This window comes from Labeo rohita, chromosome 16 (genome assembly GCF_022985175.1).
Source record: "Labeo rohita strain BAU-BD-2019 chromosome 16, IGBB_LRoh.1.0, whole genome shotgun sequence".
NCBI classification, from domain to species: Eukaryota; Metazoa; Chordata; class Actinopteri; order Cypriniformes; family Cyprinidae; genus Labeo; species Labeo rohita.
In genome coordinates this window covers 18,564,211-18,590,424 of record NC_066884.1, presented here as the reverse complement: position 1 = coordinate 18,590,424, position 26,214 = coordinate 18,564,211, and the positions used below count along the sequence as shown (strand labels likewise).

Genomic DNA, 26,214 nt, shown 5'->3' with positions numbered 1-26,214 from the left:
GGACTTTTCTTTGGACCATAAACACATTGCCTGCACTCTCATACTGTACCTGATCGCCAAGGGTACACAGCCACATGATGGACATAATCAATACTAAAATCAATACAATACAGAGATGCACAGCACATGTTTATTTGTAGTTATAGGCTAATTTCTGGCAATATTACAGTAACTGCAAATTTATCCGTATCATGTTGGCTTTTCTTGGTATCCGACACGTAGCTCCATTTCTCCACTACTCAGCTGTGAACTGCTTTCAGCTCGCTTAAGTGTATTTCTTTTTCCTGCAGCTGCTTTAGTGTCATGTTCAGACATGTATCAGGAATACTGTACTGCTACCAAGAATCCTGCTTGCTCTTTATAAGAACCAGTCTGCTGTAATTCAATAAAACACAACTGATTGAAAGCCTGTTCTCAGTCTCATTGTTTGCAAAACAGAAGCCTTGCCAAAGTAAAATTTCAAACTACAGAGCTCGATTCTGTTCATTTTCTTACAGTAAGTTGCTGTTTGGGGTGCTGCAAAATTGAAATGCGACTTTTAAGGCGCCTGTATCCTGAGTGTGTCCCTCAAGACACTGTGAAATCAATGCACTCAAATTAGCGAGCACAGTTGTTGTGTAGTTTATTTGTAGCATTGGTAATTAAACAAGCACTAGAAATGTAAACTGAATATTTTAGTAAAGCTTGTGATTTAGAACAGTAGTAACTTAAGGATTTTGGCAAGAGGTCACTTTGTATAACTTTGATTTATCACTATTATATACCATATGCACATAAAGGTATCTGGATTTTGTAAAGCACCTTCATCCAAACAATGTGTTGAGGGACATAATATCAGATCATGAATGTGTCATTTAGTGCAGTGTTTCCCAACCTTTTTTCTGATGCAGCAGTTTTGCTAAATAAATTTTTTAAAAATCCCACAGCACACCATTAAACACTAAAAAAGGGAAAGGGGACAAGGGCTTTTCCGAATAATTAAACAATGCGTCAGAGTTTTTATTTTGGCTTTATATATGATCAGACGCTTGCACTCGACGAGTTTTTTTGTTTTTATTCGTCATTAGAACGGCCATATCTGAGACAGTAAACTCATCGCATTACGTTTTCATCAATTTACAGGTTATAAAGTTTATTGTAGCTATATGGGCGCTCAGTTTTCCTTCTTGTTTAATACATTAGGCCAAAATGTATGGTGAACATTCGTGATATAAAAGTTTAACCGCTTTGTACAGGATATTTAAAACATAGAAAAGTATATTTGCTACAACTAGACGGCAAATGCTAAGACTCTTCTCCGCTCTTAAAACACAAAAACATTAGCCTTTATAGACAGTATTTCTTGAGTAAAAAAAAAATGTACTTACTCGAACAACAATTCTTTATTTACCCCTTGGACTGCGAAGCAGACATCTGAATTAAAACTATGCGTCGCGGTACTTCATTCTGAATGAAGGGGTGGAGTTATGAGGTATGAGTGACAATTTGAGGATCCAATGGCGTTACGAGGTTTAGTCACAAGTTCTTTTGAATGCATTTCATTGGTTAAATATTTGTTAAACCCTCAACACACATATAACCAATAGCACTAATTTAAAATAATAATAAGGAAACATAATAGAGATAGGTTTAGTTTTTGATCATTTTTAACCACAAATGGTTGGGAAACAAATCAAATATAATAGCACTCAAAGTGATAAAAAATAACTTCCAGTGTACAAATAATTATAAAACTCAGGTTTCCTTTTGTTGTCAGAAAAATGTTAGAGAGCATGTGTTTGTATCATAAGATAAATCAGTAGTGTGTTAAAAGTGCATGGCAGTTTAAATGGTTCGATTGATAAACTTTACTCAAGGCTGGCAACTAAACATATAAAACAGATGGAAATATGCATACATGTATAAAACAGACTGAAATATGCACAGCAATTTCATCTGCATATTTTGATTGGTAATTCAGTTAATTCACAAATGTAAAGCATAAGAAATGCTTAAGAAAATTTACAATAAATTTAACCTAATCAATTTAGACAAAAGAGGTGATAAAAAAAAAAATATATATATATTGATTTAAAATCCATGACCATTCCTAAACAACCATGCTAACAAACAATCTACTGAACAGTTCATTGAGAAATTAATCAGCTACATTTGACTGTGAGCAGGTAACATGAATATGCTATAAGATGTAGTCATATTATGTTAAACACAATCAAAGTCCCCTGAATTTCCTACAATTACACCAACTCTGCTACGGCACATATTTTTGCAGAGTTTCTGTACACACTGTGAAACTCAATAAAAGTGTGTTATGACATCGAAAGTAAGAGGAAAATACGTAACGCTGGGAAAGAGCCTCATCACTTTTCCTTGTGGGTCAGAAGAAATGCAACAAACACAAACCCAAACATATAAAATTTATATTCTGCAGCATTGATGTTAGAAGTTTCTGTATTTATCCATTGATCTGTGAGTCCAAGGCTTCAGTCGTCTCCCAGCCGAAATCCTTGACCCCAGTTATGGCGCCCACCTCCACCCCCTGCCTGCTCTTGGGGCACAGGTCTCCTGCTTGGAGGAACGCCGAATCCAGACACCCCACCTCGTCGATTTGGGAACATCCTGTACCTGAGGACGAAAAATAGAAAGTATGACAATAAGGCATAACAGTATTTTACGGCTTTTAATATTATTTAACAACCTCTAACTGGTCACATTCATTTCGCTATAAATTTATAATTGAACAAACAAGCACTTCATTCGTATCAGCATTGCTTGACTCATAATAGCAGGAAGTTGAGGTCAGCTGTGCAGCCAATAAACTCACAGGAACTGTGGGGTGGAGAGGAAGGACCTGCCACCCAGATCCATGGGGTATTTGAACATCAGAAAGAAGTATAGGTGGCCAACTAAGTTGCCAATCAGCTCGTTGACAACGCTGAGGAAAGAAACAGTAATTGTTACAATAATTAAGTGACTGCGATGACTCATTGTTATGCAACATCTGCATCAAATGACTGATATTTGAACATGAATATGTGTGGGGAGAAAGGTTCTTACGAGCCACCGATGATATAGTTGAACCCCAGAATGACCCAAGGGAGGTAACAAGCCTGTGTTAGAGTGAACATGAACAGGTTTTAGCGTGGAGCATTCAAATACATCAGTATATCATAAAAACATACCATCTAGTAACAATGTATTGAATACCTTGAATCTGGTGCCGAACCAGAAAGATACAATCATGTCGCGATTTAGCTGAGCCCAGACGTACAGAACAGACATGATCAAAGGGATCATCAGGAGCTGCAAAAATACAAACAAGCCAATATTTATCAATAAAGAAATGAAAATCAAAATCTAACATGATTTTCCAGACAAAACAAAGATAAAAGATGCTTTTAAATGTCATGCAGTGGTCGCTTAAATAACTAATAGGTTACATTAAAAAGCTTAATTAACTCCAAGGGAATTCCAGAGGAACACAGAAGCTCATAAATCACACAAAACTGTAATTCGATTAAGCAGCACAAGGTTTTAGATGATTTTAAAAAGACAAAAAACGCTTTGAGAACATTTTTCATTTAATTTAACGATGATTTACACCAAATGAGAGTGGCCAAGTTTGCTTCTGAGGCAATTTAATTTTTGAAAGATGATGTAGAGAGACGGGCCTTTTTAATATTTTCTTTCATAACTCACTGACTACTCTAATCTACTGCTTTCAACATTGATGATAATGTTTCTTGAGCACCAAATCAGCATATTAGAATGATTTCTGAAGGATCATGTGACACTGATGTCTGAAGCAATGCTGAAAATTCAGCTTTACCATCACAGGACTAAATTACATTTAAAAAAAAAAAGACATTGAAACTGGAAGATGTTTCGAATTGTAATAATATCTGTGTTTTTGATCAAATAAATGCAGACTTGCAAAGCATAAGTGACAGAAGAAGAAATATTATAACACTTAATATAATTTTTATTTAACTAACTACTAGTGTTAAAATAAAGTCTAGAGTGTTAGCATCTGTGATTCAGATAAAAGTTTAAATTCAAAGGTAATTTAAAACTTTACACAACAACAAAATTATACTCAATACATGAGCAATTAACAAAATACCATGCTAAACAATTAAAAAACTATCACTTTTTTGAGAGAGAATGAAGATTATTTGACTCATTAAAGGGGTCATGAGCTGATAAGTCAAAATTCCCTTGATCATGTGACAAGTTTCATAACGCAAAACTTTCTTGTTAGTCTAAAAAGTGTTTGCATTGCCTTCCTTCTTTTCCCAACATTAGGAAGAAGTGGATGAATTATATTTGTAATGAAGTTCCAGACTGCGTTAGTAAGAACTTGGTCCTTTTCACTTCATTTTACCACAGATTCGTTTACAAACAAGGCACAATTCGACATTAAATTTTTAGAAAGACTGAATATAAAAAAACAATGCTGGACCGACTATATTTGATCCAACAGCAGTGTCACACCCCACAAGTGTGAGTAGCGATTTTTATTACGTGGTCACTATTGCTTTGTCTGTTATTACAGATGGTGTGATAAGTACTATTTATTTATGCATCCATCTATGAATAACATACACAACCGTTAGCCAATCATAGCACTGGGCGTTTACTTCCGAGTCCACAATCCACCACGCCTATTCAAACAGAGCATTCTGATAAGGGGGGTCAAAACAGGACAGCAATTAGCCTATTACTTCTAAACTATGATGTTTTTTAATGTAAAAATCTTAACAACATCATAGTGAACGTCAGAGAACAGTGCAAAATAATAAAAAAGGCAGTTCATGACCCCTTTAATAGATATCCTACGCTTTACTAAATGCCAAATCACAAAAAAAAAATGGAAAATTTCACATTTAGAAAAAGGAAGGAACTGACTAACCTGCATGTCCATCATTAAGCCTGTTATCTGAATTATAAATGTCAAGGGCGTATAAAAGCTGTATGGCAAAGGAAAATGAACAGAACTCTTAGAAAAGCTTTTCTTGCTAAGTGTCGCTGGATAGCATGAAATCCACATCTTCAGAGGTTATTAAATCATTTGTAAATCATGCAATATACTAAAACGCTGAATTCTGCACATCACATTTACTGACTGAACTCATTCACTGTTAATGTGGGTATGTGCTGTAGAGACGCAAATCATTTGATGACAATGACTAATCAATTGTTTGCGCTGCTCTGAATGACACATTTAATCTTTTAAAATATTACAGTATAGTGTGTACAGGGCAGAAAGGATACAACAATGCAAATCCAGTTGAATAGAAGCATGAACATGTAGTCTGCTGGTCTTCCATCAAAAGCTCCTGTGAAAGGGAGAAGAGATGATGAGATGTGACATCCCATAGTAATCATCATTTGTTTTAGACAAAAAGAACACTATTTTTTTAAACTATCTACATCATAGTGAGATATGTGATCCTGGACCACAAAACCAGTCATAAGGGTCAATTCTTTTAAACTGAGATTTATATATCATCTGAAAGCTGAATAAATAATCCTTCCATGGTTTGTTAGTATAGGACAATATTTGACAACTATTTGAAAATCTGGAATCTGAAGGTGCAAAAAAAAAAAAAAAAAAAAAAAAAAAGAAGTTAGAGAAAATCACCTTGTTGAGTTCTAAGCAATGCATATTACTAATCAAAAATTAAGTTTTGATATATTTACGGTAGGAAATTTACAAAATATCTTCATGGAACATGATCTTTACTTAAAATCCTAATTATTTTTGGGATAAAAGAAAAATCTATAATTTGGACCCATACAATGTATTGTTGTCTATTGCTACAAATATACCAGTGCTACTTAAGACTGGCTTTGTGGCCCAGGGTCACATATGACAAATTATATTATAGGACTAAAAACATTTTACATGAAGCGGGTCACCTCAAGAGGGCTGCCATTTTGAAATCATTCGATTAGCTAAATAATTCTTTCCTTATTTTAGTAACCTCCCTATTATAGGACATTTTCACTCATGGAATATAATTAATCATGGCTATAAATTAAGCATTATTTACAATGCGATGCTGCATCCACACCACTAGGTGTCAGTATAAAGCGCCATTGACACCAATAATGATACTGTAACTATAACTACATTAGCATCCACACTAACAGACAACAACATTGTTTAGTTTAAGAGCGTGCTGCATTTTTGTTGTCTGTTACTTTAAATGCTCAAGCTCTAAAGCTGGAAATTTTTTTAATCATTCTGAAAGTGAACAAAAAAAATGTTCTTAAAGTGATACCAACAATTTTGTTCCTCTGTGCTCTTACATATGAGAAAAACAAGTCGACACAACAGTTTCAAAACAAATATTTCAGCTGATAAAAACAATGACAGCCAATCAGAATCCACCTGACTTAGAAGAGCTTAAAGGGATAGTTCACCAAAAACAAAAATTCTGTCATTAATTACTCACGCTCATGTCGTTCTAAACCTGTAAGACCTTCAGAATACAAATTAAGATATTTCTGATGAAATCGGAGAGCTTTCTCACCCTGCATAGACAGCAACGCAACTGACACGTTCAAGGCCCAGGAAGGTAGTAAGAACATCAATAAAATAATTCACGGAAGAGAAGAAATTGTTGAATAAAGTTGTTATTTTTGTTTCCTTTGCACACAAAAAGTATTCTCAAAGCTCCATACTTCATACTTCAACTATTTTAACCATGTCCTTACTACCTTTCTGGGCCTTGAATGTGACAGTTGCATCACTGTCTATGCAGCTCCAGAAAGCGCTTAGATTTCATTAGAAACATCTTAATTTGTGTTTTGAAGACAAACAAAGGTCTTACTGGTTTGGAACGACATGAGGGTGAATAATTAACGACAGAATTTTAATTTTCAGGTGGACTATCCCTTTAAGCATTTAAAGCAGCAGATGACTTAAACCACTTAAACAAAAAAAACTGAGTGCACTTTTAAGTCCAGTCACTGTCACACATTATTTTACTTAAAGGATGTTTAATATATTTTAGGAAATGGAAGTTACCCGTTTCAAGCCTCGTAGAGTACTGGTAGAGGAAATACAAATTAACCAGATATAGAAAACCTGTCCCTGGGCCAACTGGAAAATACAACGTTGCAGATATCGGTCTCCATATCTGTTGAGAGAACACAGAAAATGATTAATGATACTGCTGGAGATGCCCATCAATTCTAAGCTATTAAAACAGATTTATCAAAAAAAACAAAAAAAAAACAAAAGTAAAAATAATAGACATAAGACACTTAAACAGATAGTTTACTCAAAAATGAAAATTCTGTCATTATTTATTCATCCTCATGTTCGACCTTATATGTATGTATATTTATGACATTTTAAGTGTTTTTGACCATGCAATAAAGGCAAACAAAACAGTTTGGTTACTAACATTCTTCAAAATATCTTTTGTGTTCTGCAGAAAAAAAAAACCCTCAGGTTTGGAATGGCATGAGGGTGAGTAATCAGTATTATCCCTTTAAACTGAAGCAGAAGTACAGAAAACCAACAAGCACCGAGAATATCCAGCAAGCACCATTTGTATGCAGTCACCAGCACTGCCTCAAAGTTATGAAAAACGCAGTAGCTACCATGCTTGCACTGCAGATTTGATTCCCCGCACATTGTGGACTCATTATCCATGTGCCTGAGCACGACTGCAGTTATTACACCAGACATCACGCTCTGAGAGGAACAGACACTCATCTGGTCTGTTATCCAGATTTGTTTGGTAATTCCCAGACTAGAAAAACTGGGTCAGTAAACAGCAAACACACCGCCTGCACAAATTTTTTTAACACTCTCCGGTGTTTAATTTGCTCTCAACGTGCACATGCACACCTTATTCCTCTCTATAGTCACCGGCTGTCTCATTCTCCTCCCTTTCCCTGTATCTCTCCCTCACTTCTAGAGCTTTCTCTCCTCCCTCCGGCACACACAGAAACTCTGAGCTAGCAGGGTTTTCGGTCTGGGGGACTGTGAATCCGCTGAGCAGCAATGCTTTGATGTTGGCGTCTGAACTGGCTCTGCGGTAGCCAGGCAGTCCAGCGGCCCCCTCGCGCACTGCAGCATAAATCACGCCAGCTCACTTGTGTGGAGAGGTGACCTCTGTGGACTGCAGCATAGAGAGAAGTGGGTTAAAAAGCACAGCAGGATTGGTATGCCGCGAGAGGACGGGGAGAGGTTTATTTGGCCGCTTCTCAACAGCTAAATGGTTCCTTTGCTAGACAAATGTGCCAATGTGAGCGCCGGTTCACTGTGACCAAAAGCTTTATGTTACCCTTGGCTTAGCAGTGTACGCTTTTTAAAGTGGGCGATATCACTCATTTTGCTTATCTGCACTATCCCTTGTGTAATGTTTTTTCCTCAGTCCATAGCTGGGCTTGTGTTTACTTCCTATATCTGTGCCATAATCCTGTACTGGCAGGATAGAGGTCATGAAATGTTAGCCAGTAGTGAGTGAGGAGACAGGAGTTAAGTTTAGAGCATGTTCAAAGGGAGTGGATAAATCACAGAAACGACTTATAAAATATAGCTCAGCGTTTAAGTACCTAAATCACAACTAAAATTGCAGCTACAAAAATGAAACACAGGTTAATTAGCCATTAGCAGAGGTCAAATTACTCCGTGCCTGAATTTCTGGTGCATCACTCAGGAAAACGTGTCATGGGAAATGGTTTCAAAGCAATGATAATGCCATTTACAAACTACATAAACCAAAAAAAAAAAAAAAAAGGGAAATGTCACTGTTAGGGAAACGTTATAGACGCTAAACGTGACAAAAATGACCAGATAGTGTGATGTGTTTTTCCAAATACATATTAAAATAACTTCTTGGGGACTAAGGAGTTGTGCATTATCCCCACTACACACAGTTTAGGACTTTATAAGAGGAGTTTTCATCCTCTTGCAAGGGACCCCCATCTTAAAGTTTAAAAGACAGCTATATATTGTTATGTATAAAGATGTCATTTGTACTGTGAAACATTAAGATTATAAATCTGTGTAAAATATTATTTGGAAAATATTTATGTATTTTTTTTTTTAATATTACATTATTAAATTTTTCCCTACTCATAGCACTGTTGCACTTTAGACATTATCTATTTATTTCAATATATATATATATATATATATATATATACATACATGTGTGTGTATATATATATATATATATATATATATGCAGTGTGTTGATGAGCTGCAGCCTTGATGAGCTGTATATCTCGTGCTCATCAAGGCTGCATTTACTTGATCAAAAATACAGAAAAAAATAGTCATATTGTGAAACATTATTACAGTTTAAAATAATGGTTTTCTATAGTTTAAAATAGAATTTATTCCTGTGATGCAAATCTGAATTTTCATCAGCCATTACTCTAGTCTTCAGTGTCACATGATCCTTCAGAAATCATTCCAATATGATCATTTATTACTTTTATTACCAATGTTGGAAACAGTTGTGCTGCTTAATATTTTTTGGAACCTGTGATTCTTTTTTTAGGATTTGATGAGTAAAAGGTTTAAAAGAACAGCATTTATTCAAATTAGAAATATTTAATAAAAATATAAATCTTTTCTATCATTTTTTATCCATTTAACACATCCTTGGTAAATAAAAGTACTATTATTATTATTTTTTTTTTTTTTTTCAAAAAAAAGAAAGAATAAAAATGTACTGACCACAAACTTTTAAATGGTAGTTTACATTTTTACAAAAGATTTCTATTTTAAATAAATGCTGTTTTTTTTTTATTATTATTTATTAAAGAATCTTGAAAAAAGTTACAAAAAACAAAATCATATGCATTGATAATAAATCTGCATATTAGAATGATTTCTAAAGGATCATGTGACACTGAAGACTGGAGTAATGATGCTGAAAATTCAGCTTTGCATCACAGGAAATTACAAATAATATATATATATATATATATATATATATATATATATATATATATATATATACACACACATACATATACATACATATACATATATATATACATAAATATATAAAGATATATAAGATTTGATCCCAAACGTTTGAACGGCATTGTATATTAATTAACTAATTCATTAATTATTTTATTGTAATAAATGTTTCATTTATTTAGTTTAATACTATTTTTAATTTTTAATTAATTTATTTACACTGATTATCTCTAAACCGTCCTGAAGAAAAATCTATAAAGGTTGCTGATATTAACAGAAGCACCCAGAAAGATTCATAATTTAGTGCAACAGTAATAAAGATGAAAATAATGAATACAAATGTTTCTTACAAACATTTATCCCGTTGTTTTACACTATTAGCCCACACACAAATAGCTTTGCGCCATCTGGTGGAATTTATTGGCATCGAAAACAATAAATATCATATTTTTGATAATATACTCTTAATTAGACATTTTAAATATTTACAATAATATCTCACAGTTTAGGCAACCTGTCAGAATTAGGCATTAGAAAAGCCGACCTCCGCAACAGAACACCTATATTTCCATTATATGTCGCAAAAATCAAATATTTCCTAATTATGCATATTAAACAAGGTTAAAATATTTGCCACCACAGTAAGAAGCAGTGCTTATGAAATTAAAAATTTAATTTGGCAGCCCATGAAATGCCTGTTGTCCCGGAAGTAGCTTCTGACGCGTTCTCAGCTGTCATTGGTTAAACAGAGCAGGCTGGGTCCAGTTGAATGTTACTTTTTTTTTTTTTTTTTCCTGTGAGTGCGCAACTTTTAATTCAAATTGCGTTTCCTGTCTTTCAGTACTATTATAAATATCCAGTATAACATTTTAATGGTGAGTACAGCAAGATCAAGTTAAATAAATTAGTATATTGCCGATGCACACGTGTTACGCTTATGCTCTCTCCTACAATTCTCATTCTGCATAATCATTAAACATCGTATTATTCGTATTCGCATCGACAATCTTTAAATACGTAATTAATTGTACAACAAAATATTATATAACAAACCACGTCATTTAGGCAATCATGTGCAACGTGCATGAGATTTTAAACACAACCGGACGTATGGCTTTAAAGAAAGATCAGCAAACAGTCAGTTATCATTAACAACAGTTCACTACAGCACAGTCCTCCTGTATGCAGTCCATGTGTGGGCATCAGAGTAACGTTACTCCAGTATGAGGCCTACAACAAGGCCTTGTCATCGCTGTTGTTGTCTGAAGTCTCTATACTGTTTAATTGAATGTAAACATACCTGGAATTTATGAAAGAATGCCTCCGGCCATAACACAAGGTACATAGGACCGATTAATCCCAGCTTTCCTATGAGCGGCACTGCAATTGAGCCAGCAAACCAGTAACGAGTGATGAAAGGGATGTTTTTAAACCAGTCCCCGATATCTGACATCTTGCCATATGATTTAAGAGCCTGGAGATTCTCTGTCGCTTCTCCGCCGATGCAGGATAAGAAAACGAGCAGGTGCCACAAACGAATCTGCGATCACAACGCAGAAATGCTGTTTCGGTCTTCTTCTATTTTGGTTACCCTGGTGTACGCACTCCTTCCCCGTTTAGTTTACATGACGTGGCCGCGTACAGACGCGTCCTTGTTGCGATTTTCCGTTAGATTTGACTGTCAAATTAACAGTCATGCAAAGAAACGCGGGGATTTTTCGAATTCGAAAAAAAATATTTATTATCTAAATGTTTTTGGTTTTTATAATTTATATTAGGTTGTATTTACCCAGTTTACCACAGTTAAGTGTAACGTTGTGAGAACTTTAAGACCATTTTATGAAATCGTTAAAAGTCTTTTATGTTGACGTCTTATTCGAGGCGTTTTGAAACCGGAAACGGCTAATCTGTGGCGCTACTTTCGGTGAAGCGGAGGGTTTGTATCATTTTATGTGTTTATATTTGCAAAAATATCGCAGATAAGTAGTTTGGACGTTTTAAGAAAATTATCGAAAACTAAATGCTGTAGCTTACCACCAATAAACTGTAAGTACATTTTGTTAGAGAGATGGTTAACTGAAAAATGAAAGTAACTTATTTATTTATAGGTCATCCTTCACTTCAAAACCTTTAGGACTATATATTTTTTTCCCTTAAGTTTAACAAAAAAACAAACAAACCAAAAAAAAACCAAAAAAAAAAAGTCAGGCAGAATGTTTGAGTCTGCCTTAGTCACCGATCACTTACATAACCAGTCAAAAGTTTTTGAACAGTACGATTTGTAATTTTTTTTTTAAGAATTCCTTTCTGCTCACCAAGCCTGCATTAATTTTACTCCAAAATACAGCAAAAGCAGTAATATTGGGAAATATTTTACTATTTAAAATGACTGTATTATATTTTATTCATATTATATATTACATGTTATAAATGTAATTTATTCCTGTGATCAAAGCTAAATTTTCAGCATCGTCACACCAGTCTTCAGTGTCACGTGATCGTTCAAAAATCATTCTAATATGCCGATTTGCTGTCAAAGAAACATTTATTATTATTTTTATTAATATTTAAAACAGAGTAATTTTTTTTCCAGGATTCTCTGATGAAGAGAATGAACCAAAGATCTGCATGTATCTGAAATAAAAAGCTTTTGTAACATTATACACTATAGCATTCAAAAGCTTGGAGTCAGTATATTTTTTTTATTTTTATTTCTTAATTTTTTTTATAGAATTTAAATGAGGGGTCAACAAACTTGTTCCTGGAGGGCCGGTGTCCTGCAGAGTTTACCTCCAACTTTCCTCAACACACCTGCCTGGAAGTTACAAGTATACCTAGTAAGACCTTGATTAGCTGGTTCAGTTTAAGTGTTTGATTAGGGTTGGAGCTAAACTCTGCAGGGACACCGGGACGGGGTCTGTTGACCCCTGCTTTAAATTGATCAAAAGATGATGATAAAGACATTTATAGTGTTACAAATAAATTCTATTCAAGATAAATGCTGTTCTTCTGAGCTTTCTATGCATCAAATAAACCTGAAAAAAATCTGCTTAGCTGTTTTCAGCATAATAATTATAATGAATGTTTTTTCAGCAGCAAATCAGAAAATTAGAATGATTTCTGTAGGATCATGTGATTGGAGTAATGATACTAAAAATTCAGCTTTGAAATGACAGGAATAAATTACATTTTAAAATATATTCAAATTTTTAAATAGTATTTTTTTTTAATTTTACTGTTTTTGCTGTACTTTGGATCAAATAAAGGCAGGCTTGGTGAGCAGATAAGACTTCTTTAAAAAGCATTCAAATCTTACTGTTCAAAGACTGGTAGTATACATTTTCCCACACGATAAAAGTGAATAGTGAGGTTGTCATCCTGTTTACCATATCTTCTTATGTTCTATTAAAGAAAGAAAGTCAGGTAGATGGTGGACTATCCCTTTAAGTTCTATTTTTAAAGCAGACAAGTCAAACGAGTCAGTGTTTAAGGTGTATGTGAGTTTGTGGGTTAAATTTGGGTTAAATTTGTGCTCCCCCTCTCCCCAAGCAGTCATACAGTTTTCAGAGATGTCTCTAAGTTCAGTGCAGTCCACCTTGTCCACTCTGAAGACATGTCAAACAGATATTGGAGCTTGTATGGACATGGTATCAGATGTTGCACTGGGAATAGTTGAAGCACAAGGTGAGTAATTTCTGAAAGATCATGTGACATTGAAGACTGGATTAACGGCTGCTGAAAGTTCAGCTTCTTCTTCCTTTGTCTTTGATTTCAGGTATGGATAATAGCCCAGCTCTGAAGAAGCTAGAGGAGATGATTATGGAGTGCTCCAGATTGGACAGAGAAATCAATTGTTTTGTGGAGTCTGTTGATGAGATCACTGCTCAGGTTTGTTGCTTCATTTTGGCACAAAGTCTTTGTCAAGTCTCCCACTGAGTCACCGTGACATTCTCTCGTATGTTCCGTAGGTCAGGCACGAACCTTCCGAGGCCATGGTTAATCTGAGAAACTCTGTAAAGGAGCGTTTCACTGAGCTTATGGCTGGAGTCACAGATGCAGAGCTGCAAAGGCACAGCAAGGTTGTTTCCTTCAAAGACAGTGTCAGGAAATATGCCATGCAAGGTGAGGAACTCACCCCTTGTTGCTGTATTTTCCACATGTTATAAGTGATGCAGTGAATGTATTTTTGTGCATATGTGTATGCAGCGGGGCAAACTGCTGCTGAGAATGAAGAGGAGGAGCTGGATGAGGACATTGCTGTAACACAGAGCCAGACAAATTTCATCTGCCCTCTCACCCAGGTCAACTTCAGTTTCATTTCACCTCATCAAGTGCACAAAATGTATAGCCCTTGAGTTAAAAGTTCACATTTGTAGTGTTTTTGTGTGTGTGTGTGTGTTATTTGTATTGCAAAAGTAAGAAACGTATAGACATGTTGCATTATTCAAACCTTTTACTGTACCTTGTTCTGACAGGTTGAGATGGTCAATCCAGTGAAAAACAAGAAATGCAATCATTACTATGACAGAGAGGCTGTACTTGAAATGATTAAGGCCAGGCACAGAAATAAGAAGAAATTTCGGTATGTAGCTCAGTTCTGTCTTTATGTTGTCCGTATCATGCAACCAACAAATATCAATGTGAACTGAAATTTAATAATCAAACGTTTTTTTATTTATTTTATTGTATTTATTTGTTTTTTGTTTTTCCTTTTTGGAAGTGTTATCTTTCTTTATACTTTAACTTACAGTACACTTATACGCTTGCAGTACTGGTCAAATGTTTGCGGTTGGTAAAAAGACAGTAATATTGCGAAATATTACAATTTAAAATAACTGTTTTCTATTTGAATATATTTTAAAATGTAAATCATTCTAATTTGCTCTTTATTTATTTATTTATTTTTTGCTCAAATCTTAAACTTCTGTCAGTGTTACATTTAATATCTGTGAACAGTTTATTATCAATTTTAAAAACATATATATTTGTGGAAACCACATTTATGTTTAAGTTTTAAGACGGTTTTTTGAACTTAAATGGGAAATATATTTTCTTTTCTTTTCTTTTTTTTTTTTTTAAAGGTTGCAGAGGTCAATTAATAATAATTCCAATTTTAACAATATTTCACGTGTTATTTATGAGATTTGTTGTCTTTTGAATCCAATTTTCTTTGTAAAAGGTAAAAAGTTGATCATACTGATTTAAAACTTGAGGATTAATCAGTTTGAATATACACTGAACCAAACACTATCATAACATCTTAGTTGATAATTCAGTATACTTTTTTTTTTTTTTTTTTTGACAAAACATCCTATGTTTTGGTCGTGACTGGACATTTTTGCTAGTGACAGTAATGTTTTGGTAGTAACCACATGACCTTAAAAAATTTTAACTCGCATACTGAAACAAACATACTAAAATACTAAAAATTTGCATAACTGTACTACAATTTTATTTATTTCCCCCAAATAAAGGATTATGTGTTCTCTTTTGTCACTACCAAAATTATGACGTTTAGGTTGTGACTGTTTCGGTAGTGACAATATTATGGGATAACACCCGAAAAAAACAAAGATGTCACTACAGAAACTTCACCAAATGTTTTGGTAGTGACAATTTTCGATACTTTTGAAACCTAGCTTAAAGATGCTAATCAGCACATGGTTAACTAGCAGAGTTTTGAACAGTTGTACACATGTAAAAACTAAATGTTATGGAATAACTCCCAAAAAAAGTGTTTAATTATAGAAAAATGGTGTTCGGTAGTAACATCCTTTAAAGTTACACACAGATTTTTCATACTTTTGAACCCATTAACCTCAAAATTATGGGGCCTATCTACTCACCATGTAGAGAGAAAGGGACAGGAATATTTTCTGATCATAATTGTAGGGGTGTAGTTCAAATCAGTCTCAGCCAATGGGCTAAAACATGCACTGTTTTGGTAGTGACATGAAAATGCAGGACACATTTTTAAACAAAGTTTCTTAATTTACAAAGAAAATAAAAATTTTTCACTTAAAAAAAAATCTAAATATTAGCTTACTGATATTTAAAATATTATTATGGGTTTTAATAAATAATAATAATATCCTAGTAAATTGAATACTTAAAATGCTTTTTAAATGTTTTTTTGGTTGTGGGACAACAGTTTGGAATATATAAAATGACCCCAGACTTTTGAACAGCTGCGTACAGAAAATCTATACCAACAAACTTACTAACTTTTCTGTCATTCTTCACAGCTGTCCAAAGGTTGGCTGTGGAAACACAGATGTTCAGGAGTCAGACCTCGAGCTGGACCTTGTTATGAAGAGAATGATCCAGAACCACAAGAGACAGACTGGAAAAACTTAACTGGACTAAATTAGTTCTGCTGATGTTACAATTGTTCTGTCTAGAATAGATAAATGGTTTTGCATGAATGTTGAAATGGAGACTGTTGTTGTAAAATTTGGTTCATTTTATAGTTTATAACACATTTATAGTTCATGTTTGTAATACAAATATAAATGCACTATGCTTGTCAATGCTGACCTTTTTTTTTTTAAATAAACATTTGCACCATTCTCACTGTCAAATCTTAGCGCAGCTAAACGTTTTATCCTAATCAAACAGAGTAAGACTTTGTTTACCTCCAGCAATGACAATAAAAACCAGCTTCGTTTCAAAACTCAATTCACAACCAAATGTTTATTCAACATAATTGCACTGTAAAATAATCCATTAGAATCAGGCCAAAAGCCTGTTTTATAGTACTCCACCATGTCACAAAGACATGAAATCAGCATGAGACATGGGCATTAAAACCAGCTTAAATTGTACAGGTTTATTACAGTATCTGCACCAACCCCTTGACTGCCCCAAAAACTTTTAATTGTGTACAACAACTAATTAAAACAATACAAACTTTGGAAATTCTTCCATGTGGAAAATCAGTGATGCATTTCATGTCGAGACACATAAAAAGGACAGTCTGATTGGTTACGCCCGGTCAATATGAAACCGGCATCCGAATTTGGTCCTAAGACCCTAACAGACAAATACAGGAAAAGGACCTCATGATCAAAAGTCTCAGACGGTTCTGTGTGACTATAGTTATATGAGACAAAGGGACACAGGCATTGACTTAACCCATTACCTAAACCCAGAGCTTCCCATGCATTTTCATAATTTTGACATAAACAGCATTTCATAATTGAAGTGAATTGTTAAAGATGAAATCATTATCATTTTTACATGAACAAATAAAAAAAGAAAACACACTCACATCGCCTGACCACATTTACATAAACCAAAACGAGTTCTTTTTGTTCATTGATCAAAAATGAAGACGGCGTAAGTCTTTTGCCCTTAAGAAAACCGTCTTATGAAAACAGAAAACATAATTTTGTCTCAAACAGAAAAACAAGCGAAGGCATGTCCACATTTTCTGACTGAATCTGAATGAATCATATTGTAAAACACCTGTAATGTTACGCATACCAGACATGCTTCTTTCACATGATGTGCATTTAAAAACAAACCTTGCGTGACTGTCTGTTTATCAGGTAACTGAACGTTGATTGATGAGAGCTCTGCTGGACAGTCCTGCGAGCTCTTTGTCCTGGTCCGTCCATGTGAAGGTTCAACACACTTAATACTGGGAGTCTCTGAGTCCGTTTCAGTGTTGGTCCATGTCCCCATGTCTCTTTGCACCGGTCCAAGCGTGGTGGAGGGTTGTATCTGTTGAGATTCTTAAATCGCCACGGCCGTTCTATCCGATGGTGACGCCGAAGCCACACTGAAACTTGTTTTTGCGGTGGTTAAGGAAGGCGCCTAAAGCTAATGAAAGAGGAAGGGGTATCAGCTTCTTTTCCAGCGTCGCTCCCACCACCCAGTTGCTATCTAAAGAACCTGGAAAACAACAAGAGGACAGAGAATTCAGCATTTGAACCAAATTTGAACAAGCTCGAAAGCAAGTTAAAATAAAATCGAAATCACGATACGGCTTATTGTGATTACTGAATGGCAAAGGCTGCAATTCAATAAAATAAATACGCTGCTTAACAAGGCTGCATTTGTTTGTTTATAATTCAGCGAAAGAAAAAGTAATATTGTGAAATATTACTGCAATTTAAAACAGTGGTTTTCTATTTGAATTTACTTTCAAATTTAATTTATTCCTGTGATGCAAAGCTGAATTTTCAGCATCATTACTTCAGTCTTCACTGTCACATGATCCTTCAGAAATCATTCTAATATGCTGATTTATCATCAATGTTGTAAACAGTTGTGCTGATTAATACATTTTAGGATCCTTTGATGAATAAAACGCTAAAAAGAACAGCTTCCATTTAAAAAAAAAAACAAAAAACAACTTGTAACAATATACACTACTGGTCTGGTTTAGGGTCAGTACATTTTTTCTTTTGTTCTTTCATTCTCTTTCTTTCTTTCGTTTGTTTTTTTTCGTTCGTTCATTCTCTCTTTTATTCATGCTTTTGTTTGTTCATTCTTTTGTTCGTTCACTCATCCTTTCTTTCTTTCAATCTTTTGCTCGCTCTTTCTTTCAGTCGTACATTCTTTCACTAGTGCTTTCATTTGTTCGTTCTTTCATCGTTTATTGTCTTTCATTCGTTCGTTCTTTTGTTCATTCGTTCTTTTTACTCGTTCAGACATTAATACTTAGCAAGGATGTGTTACATTGATAAATTATAGTAAAGACTTACATTGTTAGAAAAGATTTATATTTTAAAAAATGCTGTTTTTTAAACTTTCATCAAAGAATCCTAACACAAGCACAACTGTTTCCAACACTGATAATAAATCAGCATTTCAGAATGATTTCTGAAGGATCATGTCACACTGAAGACTGTTTTATAATTTTATAGTTTAAATGTAAAATACAATCATTATATATTTTTCTTGAATACTTAATTTTTTTGTATTTTTCAGTGAAGAGTTAGTAATACGTGTTTTTATTTAGTAATGTTTATATTTTATTTAGTAATAATCATACTCTTAATATTAATAATAAATAACATTTTTCTTAAATAATATTTTATATTTTACAGTGAAAATTACAATAGTATTTTTTTTGAGTTACAAAGTTACAAATACAAAATAAAAACCAAATAAAAGTTAACAAACAAGCAGTTAAAATTATACAAGATTTTTTAAATAAAAAAAAAAAAAATAATAAATGTGAATGTACTTCATAAAAACTTTCTTTCACAACTTCCCTTACGATAATTAAACATATGTTTTACTATAAAACAACAACAACAAAAAAAGGTTACTATAGTTAAACCATGGTAACCAGAAATTAACCATGGTTTTGCTACACAAACCACAGTTTAACAATTTGTCAAACTGTGGTTATACAAATGGTTAAAAAAAACAAACAAAAAAAACAATCTATAATTCTATACTAAAATAAAACCTACTAAAATAATTTTTGTTGGGGTCGATCCCCTTGAAACATTTCCACTGCAGTCTGTGCTGCTTGGAGTGCTTTTCTGTATTTGGTTGTGTTTTGAGTTGCAGTGCATTAAGCTCTCCCAGCCACCATACGAGATATAATAAAATATGTTTAATGGAAAGGGGGGTCTTGCAGAACATACATAGAGTTGAGTCTTCGCCTTTATGCAAAAAGGGATGGGTCAAATTTTTTTTTTTAATCAGCGGCCCTCTATGAAAGTATGCAAGTAAATCAAAATCAATCTCAACTTGTTTTGAATGCAAACAGTTCAAGAAAAAAAAAGTCCTTTAATACCTTTAAAAAGCAGATTTGCTTTAGGTACATCCAACTGATAACCAAACGACACACTTGTGTCCTGCATCCGTGTGCTGGCCTCAAACTCCACCCCAATCTGGAGCTGTGGGAGGTGTTCAAATTCAAAGGAGTGAGTTTAACAGACCAAGGGTCTCATCTTGAGCAACAAATCTGTCATTACTGTATGAAGTACCTGGTCATTGGCTTTGTGGTAATATGACGCATGTGCACCAGCTCCTCCAACAGTCAACGTGGCGACGTAGTTACTACCTGAGGATGAAAACATACAGGTCCAATCAGTATATTCACTCAAATTATGATTTCTGCCAAACCTTGAATAAATGCGACAAAGAACAATCTGCAAATGACCACCTGTGTATCTGCCAACAAATGATGTAACTGTTCCCTCTTCTCCTGGCCTCCTGTGATAGACCAGTTCACCACCCAATACTAAAGCGGGAGTCAAGGACTGGAGGTAGTGCGCCACGAGGATTCCTAACGGAGCAAATGTGAGTGTGAATGTGAATGTAAGCTCCTACAGATGAGAGATTATTATATATAATAATTCATATTTCTGTCTATTCCTTATAAAAAAAAAAATTAAAAAGTTTGGGGTCAGTAAGATATTTTTGGAAAACAAATGTATCAAGATTCCCACAAAAAAAAAAAAAAAACGATAATGATATGAAATGAAATGTTTCTTAAGCACCAAATCAACATACTAGAATAATTTCTGAAGAATCATGTGACACTAAAGACTGAAGCTTTGACCAAATTACACTTTAAAACATATTAAAAAATTCTCAATATTACTGTTTTTACTGCATTTCTGATCAAGTAATTGCAGTCATGGTGAGCTTAGGAGAAAACATTACAAAAATCTTACCGACTCCAAACATATAAATAACATCTTCTATAATATTTTTGGAACATGGGCAGCAACAGCAAGGTATGTTACCAGATCCAACGAGAACATCTGGGTTCCCAAGGGTAACAGCAGCTGTGAAGTCTTCGCCACGGTATTCGGCATCACACTGCCAGTTTACAAACTTGTGTTGCTGCGTCTGTAACACATCATTTATTCAGGCAATTAATAACAGCACATTACGCAGCATTGCACCTCATTTGCCACAGCATCAGATTTCTGGACAAAGCTGCAATTTTAAAAAGCATTAGAGCATGTGATTGGGATCTACATTTAACCCTTTTACTCTCACCCCCACAAAAATAGACTTTTTCCCAAAATAAGGTCAGAACTCCTGTTATGATGCAGATTTGAGATTTGAGGTGCACTCTTGTCATAAATTAATCTATTACTGTTCCTACAAAATTTGTAACAAAAAGCAGTGGTAAAATATCTACTTAGGGGTCTTAGACCTTTTCAACGATAGTTTGTCGATAGTTTGTCGTGATTAGATTAGGATTTATTTGTAATATAGTGAAGTAAACTTCGCAGTTCGCAGGTTGCAGTTAAAAGGTTAAAGCTCATGAAAGGATTCCAGTATTTCCCATACATTGATTTATTTTGCCAGCCCACCACAATATCAAAACCGACTGCAACAAATAGATTCAAAAGGCATTGAATTTGTTAAATAAACATGAGCCCCGCATGTTTCAAAATCAAAACACGGCGCGGGTGTTCTTATATTAGTGTACATCTGAAGCAAACCGACTGTCTTCAGAAAATCTATTTCATTTCATCTTGCCTGTAAAGCCTGATAAAGTAGTGTTTGTGAACCGCTATTTCTGGCACTCTAAAAGTGGCAACTAGTGGCAAAGAATGAATTTGAATTTTCATTCAGACCAACGTGAAAATCGACTGATGGTTTATGCAGCAACAACGCAGAATTGTAAATGTGAACCGATGTGGATATCCCCCAGAGGATGTCCCACCACACACAGAGTGTAAGTCTGTGGGAAACACTGGATTCGATTCTTCTCACCAATTTTTTATTTTTTTTTTTCAGAAAAGATTTTGCTCACAATACAAGAGACACCAGTTTAGCACATAACTGATATATCTTACAGCCACTGCACAATATGCCTGTGACACGCAAAAAAATAGAACTGTGATGATAAATTGATGCATTGTGATTTGTGGGTCAATTCTGAGATTTTTCAAATGCATTGCGATTCTCTCTTGAATGGATTCTGTAATTAGTTTTTAAAAGCAGATGGTGCTCTGAGCTAGTTTTTTTTTTACCACACACTCAAATGCTCACGAAGAAGAGCATTTGTGACCCTGGACCCCAAAACCAGTCGTAAGTCGCTGGGGTATATTTGTAGCAATAGAGAAAAAAAACATTGTATGGGTCAAAATTATCAATTTCTGTTTTATGCCAAAAATCATTAGGATATTAAGTAAAGATCATGTTCCATGAAGACATTTTGTAAAATTCCTTCTGTAAATATATCAAAACTTAGTAATATACAAGTAATATACATTGTTAAGAACTTTATTTGGACAACTTTAAAGGTGATTTTCTCAATATTTTGATTTTTTGCACCCTCAGATTCCAGATTTTCAAATAGTTGTATGTCGGCCAAATATTGTTCTATCATAGCAAACCATACATCAATGGAAAGCTTTCAAATGATGTATAAATCTCAATTTGGAAAAATGGACCCTTATGACTGGTTTTGTGGTCCAGGGTCACATTTGTGCATTTGGAGTAGTCATTTAAGTGCACCTCGGCTCAGAATGCTTTTATGACGTGAGATTAACATAAACACAGCCCACCCTTGTAATTTGTGTTAACCTTTTTGAACTTTATGAATGATTATTTTTGGTTCGAGTGTGTAAGGAATTGGAAGCAAACAGAGTACAGCTGTTTCTAAAGCATGCAGTGCCATCTGCTGTTCAAAACTAAGCTCAGAATTGATTTGAGAGAGAATCACAAAGGATTCGGAAACTGTTGCAGAATCATTTCTCGATTCACAATGCATTGATTTATTTTCTCAGCCCTACAAAAAACTATGCCATGTGTAAGTCTAGTCGTGAAAGTCATGCATACCTGCATTGCCACTTTAGAGCGAATCCGGTTGGTAAGCTGATGGATGACTTGTGCGTTTAGACTGCCTGTGTTGTCCATGTCACCTACCATGACTGGGAAAGACTGAGTGGGACAGATTTTTTAAAAAAAAAGAAGAGAGAGAGAGAGAGAGAGAGAGAGAGGCGTTAACATCACATTCTACTCAGCATTTCATTTTGAAAGAATATTGATATAGCAAGTTAACAGAAAAAGGCTTCAAAGGAAAAATACAACTTCAAGTTATTAGTGTTTTAAAATAGTTGCATTGAGATACTATTAAACATTTTATTAATATTTTGTATTTATTTACAAAAAATAAATAAATAATTTAAGGGTATGAGTGGTGTCACTGTGTACATATCTATGGGTGTCATAGGACTGTTTTTACTAACTGCCATTCAGATTGCCATTTTCTTTTTTTTTTTTTTTAATTATTAAATAACAGTGATCCTATGAGTTAAAATTTCATAAAAAAGAATATTATCAACTAAAAACAGAGAAGGTTATTTTAGTATAATTGCAATACTGTTTTTAGTTTTTATTAATATTTTGACAGTTTAAAAAAATATATTTTATTATTCTGTCTTTTACAGAATCATTGAGATACTATTATAGTTTTTATTAAAGGGATAGTTCACCCCAAAATGAAAATTCTGTCTTTAATTACTCACCCTCATGCTGTTTTAAACCTGTAAGACCTTTGTTTAAAAATTTCTTCTCTTCCACGTCAGTCTTCGATGTACATACATCAAAAATATCTTAATCTGTGTTCCGAAGATGAACAAAGGTCTTACAGTTTTGGAATGACATGAGGGAGAGTATTTAATGACAGAATTACATTTTTGGGTGAACTAACCCACTAATATTTTAAGTTTGTATTTTTATATATTCTGTTCACTATACAGCAAGCTGACAAAAAACACTAATTAGTTAAAAAGCAACTAAGACACTCACCTCTGCGGGTCCTGTTTGCTTGCTGCCCACGTACGTGGCTCCGAATCTGTAACCCGAGTCCCCCAAGGTGCTTAGAGTAATTGTGTGACTAACCTGCGGAACCAAATGAAAATGTCATATATATTTTCGCCCTGTGATATTTCACGTCTTTGCAGTAAAATATAATTGTGTGATAACTGACCTGGAAGTGATTACTCAAGCCTTTGTTGACAACCAATCGTACCCCCTCCATCTGCACAGGGAAGACCTCTGAGAAGCAGACAAAAAGACTGTAAGTGGACAGAATATAGATTATGAAACCACAAAAGGCATGTCAGAAAATTAGTCTAAGGCAAACCTTTGCATTTGCGATGACACTCCTCAAACGTGCCCGGGTTCTGGAGAGAGGCCTCTGCGTCTGTCCCAGGCTGCCCCGGTGTGCCTGAGGAGGGTGGGACTGCAGACACTGGGGGCATGGTGAAACCTGGGGGTACCGTCACTAGACCTGCGCCCCCTGGGGCACTGCCACCCCCTGAGGCTGGGGGTGGGTTTGGGGAGCTGGCAGCCAACACACTGCCCATGCTGAAAAAATAAAAAACACAACACAACACTACAGCAACACTGAAATAACATTAGATGTCATCATTAGTTTCCACTGACATCAACCATAGGTCAAAAGGTCACGTTACTTAAGTCAGAGAAAGACTGGCAGTAAACAACATGTATCTGGTTCCAACAACTGCCAACTGTCAAAACCAAATGAAAACCTTGATCCCTCCGGATTTAGACAGTTGACAACTAGTTTAGCTGCAACTCTCCTGGCACGAAAGCCAATTATGTGCGCACAGTAACAACTAGAATCTAGCCCCTTAGAGAAAAGTAATGCACTAGCATGTGGAGCTTCATTCACGCCTCATTGGCTAAATAGCAGGTAAGCTAAGGTTAATGCTAGCTAACTAGCTAGCATGCTGTGATGTGAAAGAAAGAATGGCACATATCTAAGCGAGACGCGAGAAGTAGGCTGTATTATACACTAGCTAGACAGTCGTTTCTATCAATATACGGCGGACTAATTAATAGCAGACGTATGAATACAATTTATATAACTATTTGCAGGCCTCGTGCTATACTCACGTTTAGCAATGCAGTCCAGTTAAACGGCTGAGAGGCGCCGGTAGGATGTAAGGGACAACCTACGTAACTGACGTCTTGGCCCGCCCATTCCGGCTGTACTAATAGATGATTGGACAAAAGACACCAAAACTGCCTGATGATTGGATACTGCGTATGGCGTCCTCCTGAGGTCATCGGGGAAGGAAATACGACAGCTCGTGACGTATATTCTCCACTCCTCCAAAGTTACTTTTCAAGGGTATGAGCAGTGCATTTGCATTTGTTTTTTATTCATGCATGTTTTCGTTGTTGCCTTAATACAGCAATTAAAAACAGACGAAAGGATGGTGACAAAACAGTAGTTTTTAAAAACAAAATAACTGAGTTTAATAGTAAAGTATTATTTTAGTATCACTGAGACATAGTTTTTATTCATATTTATTTATTTTCATGTGTTTGTGCTTTTATCATTTTATTACTTTTCGTTAGTTTGTCTGTATAGTTTGTATCAATTTTAGTGTCTTGGTAGAGCAAGTTAAACTAAATGAAAACGAACAATGTGAACTAGCTGATTTTTTAAAAAATAATTTAATTCCAGTTAATGCAGCATTATGAGAAATATGAAATAATATATTCATTTTATATTCAAATCGATTAATCGCGATCAACTGTATCCAAAATAAAAGTTTGTTTACTTATGTGCGTGTGCTGTGCATATGTAATATATATATATATATAAATACACAAAGGTACATGTATATATTTAAGAAATATTACATGTATATAAGCATTCACACATTTATAAATGAGTTATATAGTGGTGTCAAAAGTTTTTGTTTGCATAATGTGTGTATACTATGTATATGTATTATGTATGTATATATATATATATATATATATATATATATATATACATATACACACACACAGAATATATTTTGAAAATATTTACATGTATATATTTAAATTAATATAACTGACATATTTTTGATATATAAACAATTTATATATATATATATATATATATACACACACACACACACACATGCATGTGTGTGTGTATCTATATATACACAGAATTTACACTACACACATATATTATGTAAACAAAAACGTTTATTTTGGATGCGATTGTGATAAATAGTTTGACAGCACTAAAATATATATTAAATTTATTTCTTAAATATATACTTGTGTGTGTATATATATACACACATTTTTTTTTTTTAATATATGCACATATATTATGTAAACACATTTTTATTTGGGATGCAATTAATCTATTTAACAGCACTAATTCAAATATTTTAACCATAAACCATAAATTTATCTATAATAAATGACTTGTATATCTTACAGGAAAGCCAAAGCTTTGCCTATAATGCAAACAAGATTTCTAAAAACTTTTTTTCTTTTAC

At 34.3% G+C, this 26,214-nt stretch overlaps 3 protein-coding genes across 10 annotated transcripts; 1 reads left to right on the top strand and 2 right to left on the bottom strand.

The window, feature by feature from the left end:
- Window positions 1–1,105: 1,105 nt before the first annotated feature.
- derl1 (derlin 1) lies at window positions 1,106–11,583 on the bottom strand. Its single transcript, XM_051131914.1, has 8 exons — window positions 11,262–11,583; window positions 7,037–7,148; window positions 5,275–5,339; window positions 4,913–4,939; window positions 3,208–3,303; window positions 3,058–3,110; window positions 2,825–2,935; window positions 1,106–2,625 (listed from the first exon to the last, which is right to left on the bottom strand). Exons 1-8 carry the CDS (start codon window positions 11,412–11,414, stop codon window positions 2,484–2,486), a joined length of 759 nt encoding a protein of 252 aa, XP_050987871.1. The 5' UTR covers window positions 11,415–11,583; the 3' UTR covers window positions 1,106–2,483.
- nsmce2 (NSE2 (MMS21) homolog, SMC5-SMC6 complex SUMO ligase) lies at window positions 10,748–16,506 on the top strand. Of its 8 annotated transcripts, none has more exons than XM_051131919.1 (8): window positions 11,715–11,897; window positions 12,693–12,798; window positions 13,514–13,645; window positions 13,737–13,849; window positions 13,930–14,083; window positions 14,168–14,262; window positions 14,437–14,543; window positions 16,207–16,506. In XM_051131919.1, exons 3-8 carry the CDS (start codon window positions 13,531–13,533, stop codon window positions 16,316–16,318), a joined length of 696 nt encoding a protein of 231 aa, XP_050987876.1. In that variant the 5' UTR covers window positions 11,715–11,897; window positions 12,693–12,798; window positions 13,514–13,530; the 3' UTR covers window positions 16,319–16,506. The 8 variants fall into 8 exon arrangements, with proteins under 8 accessions (XP_050987875.1, XP_050987879.1, XP_050987876.1 ...); XM_051131917.1 differs by having other exon boundaries at window positions 13,511–13,645; XM_051131918.1 differs by lacking the exons at window positions 11,715–11,897; window positions 12,693–12,798 and adding an exon at window positions 10,748–10,836.
- A 129-nt stretch (window positions 16,507–16,635) lies between these two features.
- Window positions 16,636–24,905, bottom strand: tomm40 (translocase of outer mitochondrial membrane 40 homolog (yeast)). The gene is made up of 10 exons (XM_051131910.1): window positions 24,818–24,905; window positions 24,042–24,265; window positions 23,886–23,953; window positions 23,705–23,797; window positions 22,733–22,834; window positions 20,677–20,782; window positions 20,091–20,213; window positions 19,912–19,988; window positions 19,719–19,821; window positions 16,636–17,857 (listed from the first exon to the last, which is right to left on the bottom strand). Exons 2-10 carry the CDS (start codon window positions 24,262–24,264, stop codon window positions 17,718–17,720), a joined length of 1,035 nt encoding a protein of 344 aa, XP_050987867.1. The 5' UTR covers window position 24,265; window positions 24,818–24,905; the 3' UTR covers window positions 16,636–17,717.
- Window positions 24,906–26,214: the final 1,309 nt, after the last annotated feature.

Bases quoted from the DNA above. Each gene is read 5' to 3' on its own strand.
- tomm40 (XM_051131910.1), bottom strand. From the start codon at position 24,264: ATGGGCAGTGTGTTGGCTGCCAGCTCCCCAAACCCACCCCCAGCCTCA. The intron at 20,214-20,676 runs GTAACATACCTT...TTGCTCCGTTAG, and splicing joins AGATGTTCTCGTTGGATCTG to GAATCCTCGTGGCGCACTAC. The intron at 17,858-19,718 runs GTATTAAAGGAC...GTTGTTTTCCAG, and splicing joins AGCAAATCTGCTTTTTAAAG to GTTCTTTAGATAGCAACTGG.
- derl1 (XM_051131914.1), bottom strand. From the start codon at position 11,414: ATGTCAGATATCGGGGACTGGTTTAAAAACATCCCTTTCATCACTCGT. The intron at 5,340-7,036 runs GTAACTTCCATT...TCCCTTTCACAG, and splicing joins CTCTACGAGGCTTGAAACGG to GAGCTTTTGATGGAAGACCA. The intron at 3,111-3,207 runs GTATTCAATACA...ACTCTAACACAG, and splicing joins GGTTCGGCACCAGATTCAAG to GCTTGTTACCTCCCTTGGGT.
- nsmce2 (XM_051131918.1), top strand. From the start codon at position 13,531: ATGTCTCTAAGTTCAGTGCAGTCCACCTTGTCCACTCTGAAGACATGT. The intron at 13,646-13,736 runs GTGAGTAATTTC...CTTTGATTTCAG, and splicing joins GGGAATAGTTGAAGCACAAG to GTATGGATAATAGCCCAGCT. The intron at 14,263-14,436 runs GTCAACTTCAGT...TTGTTCTGACAG, and splicing joins TCATCTGCCCTCTCACCCAG to GTTGAGATGGTCAATCCAGT.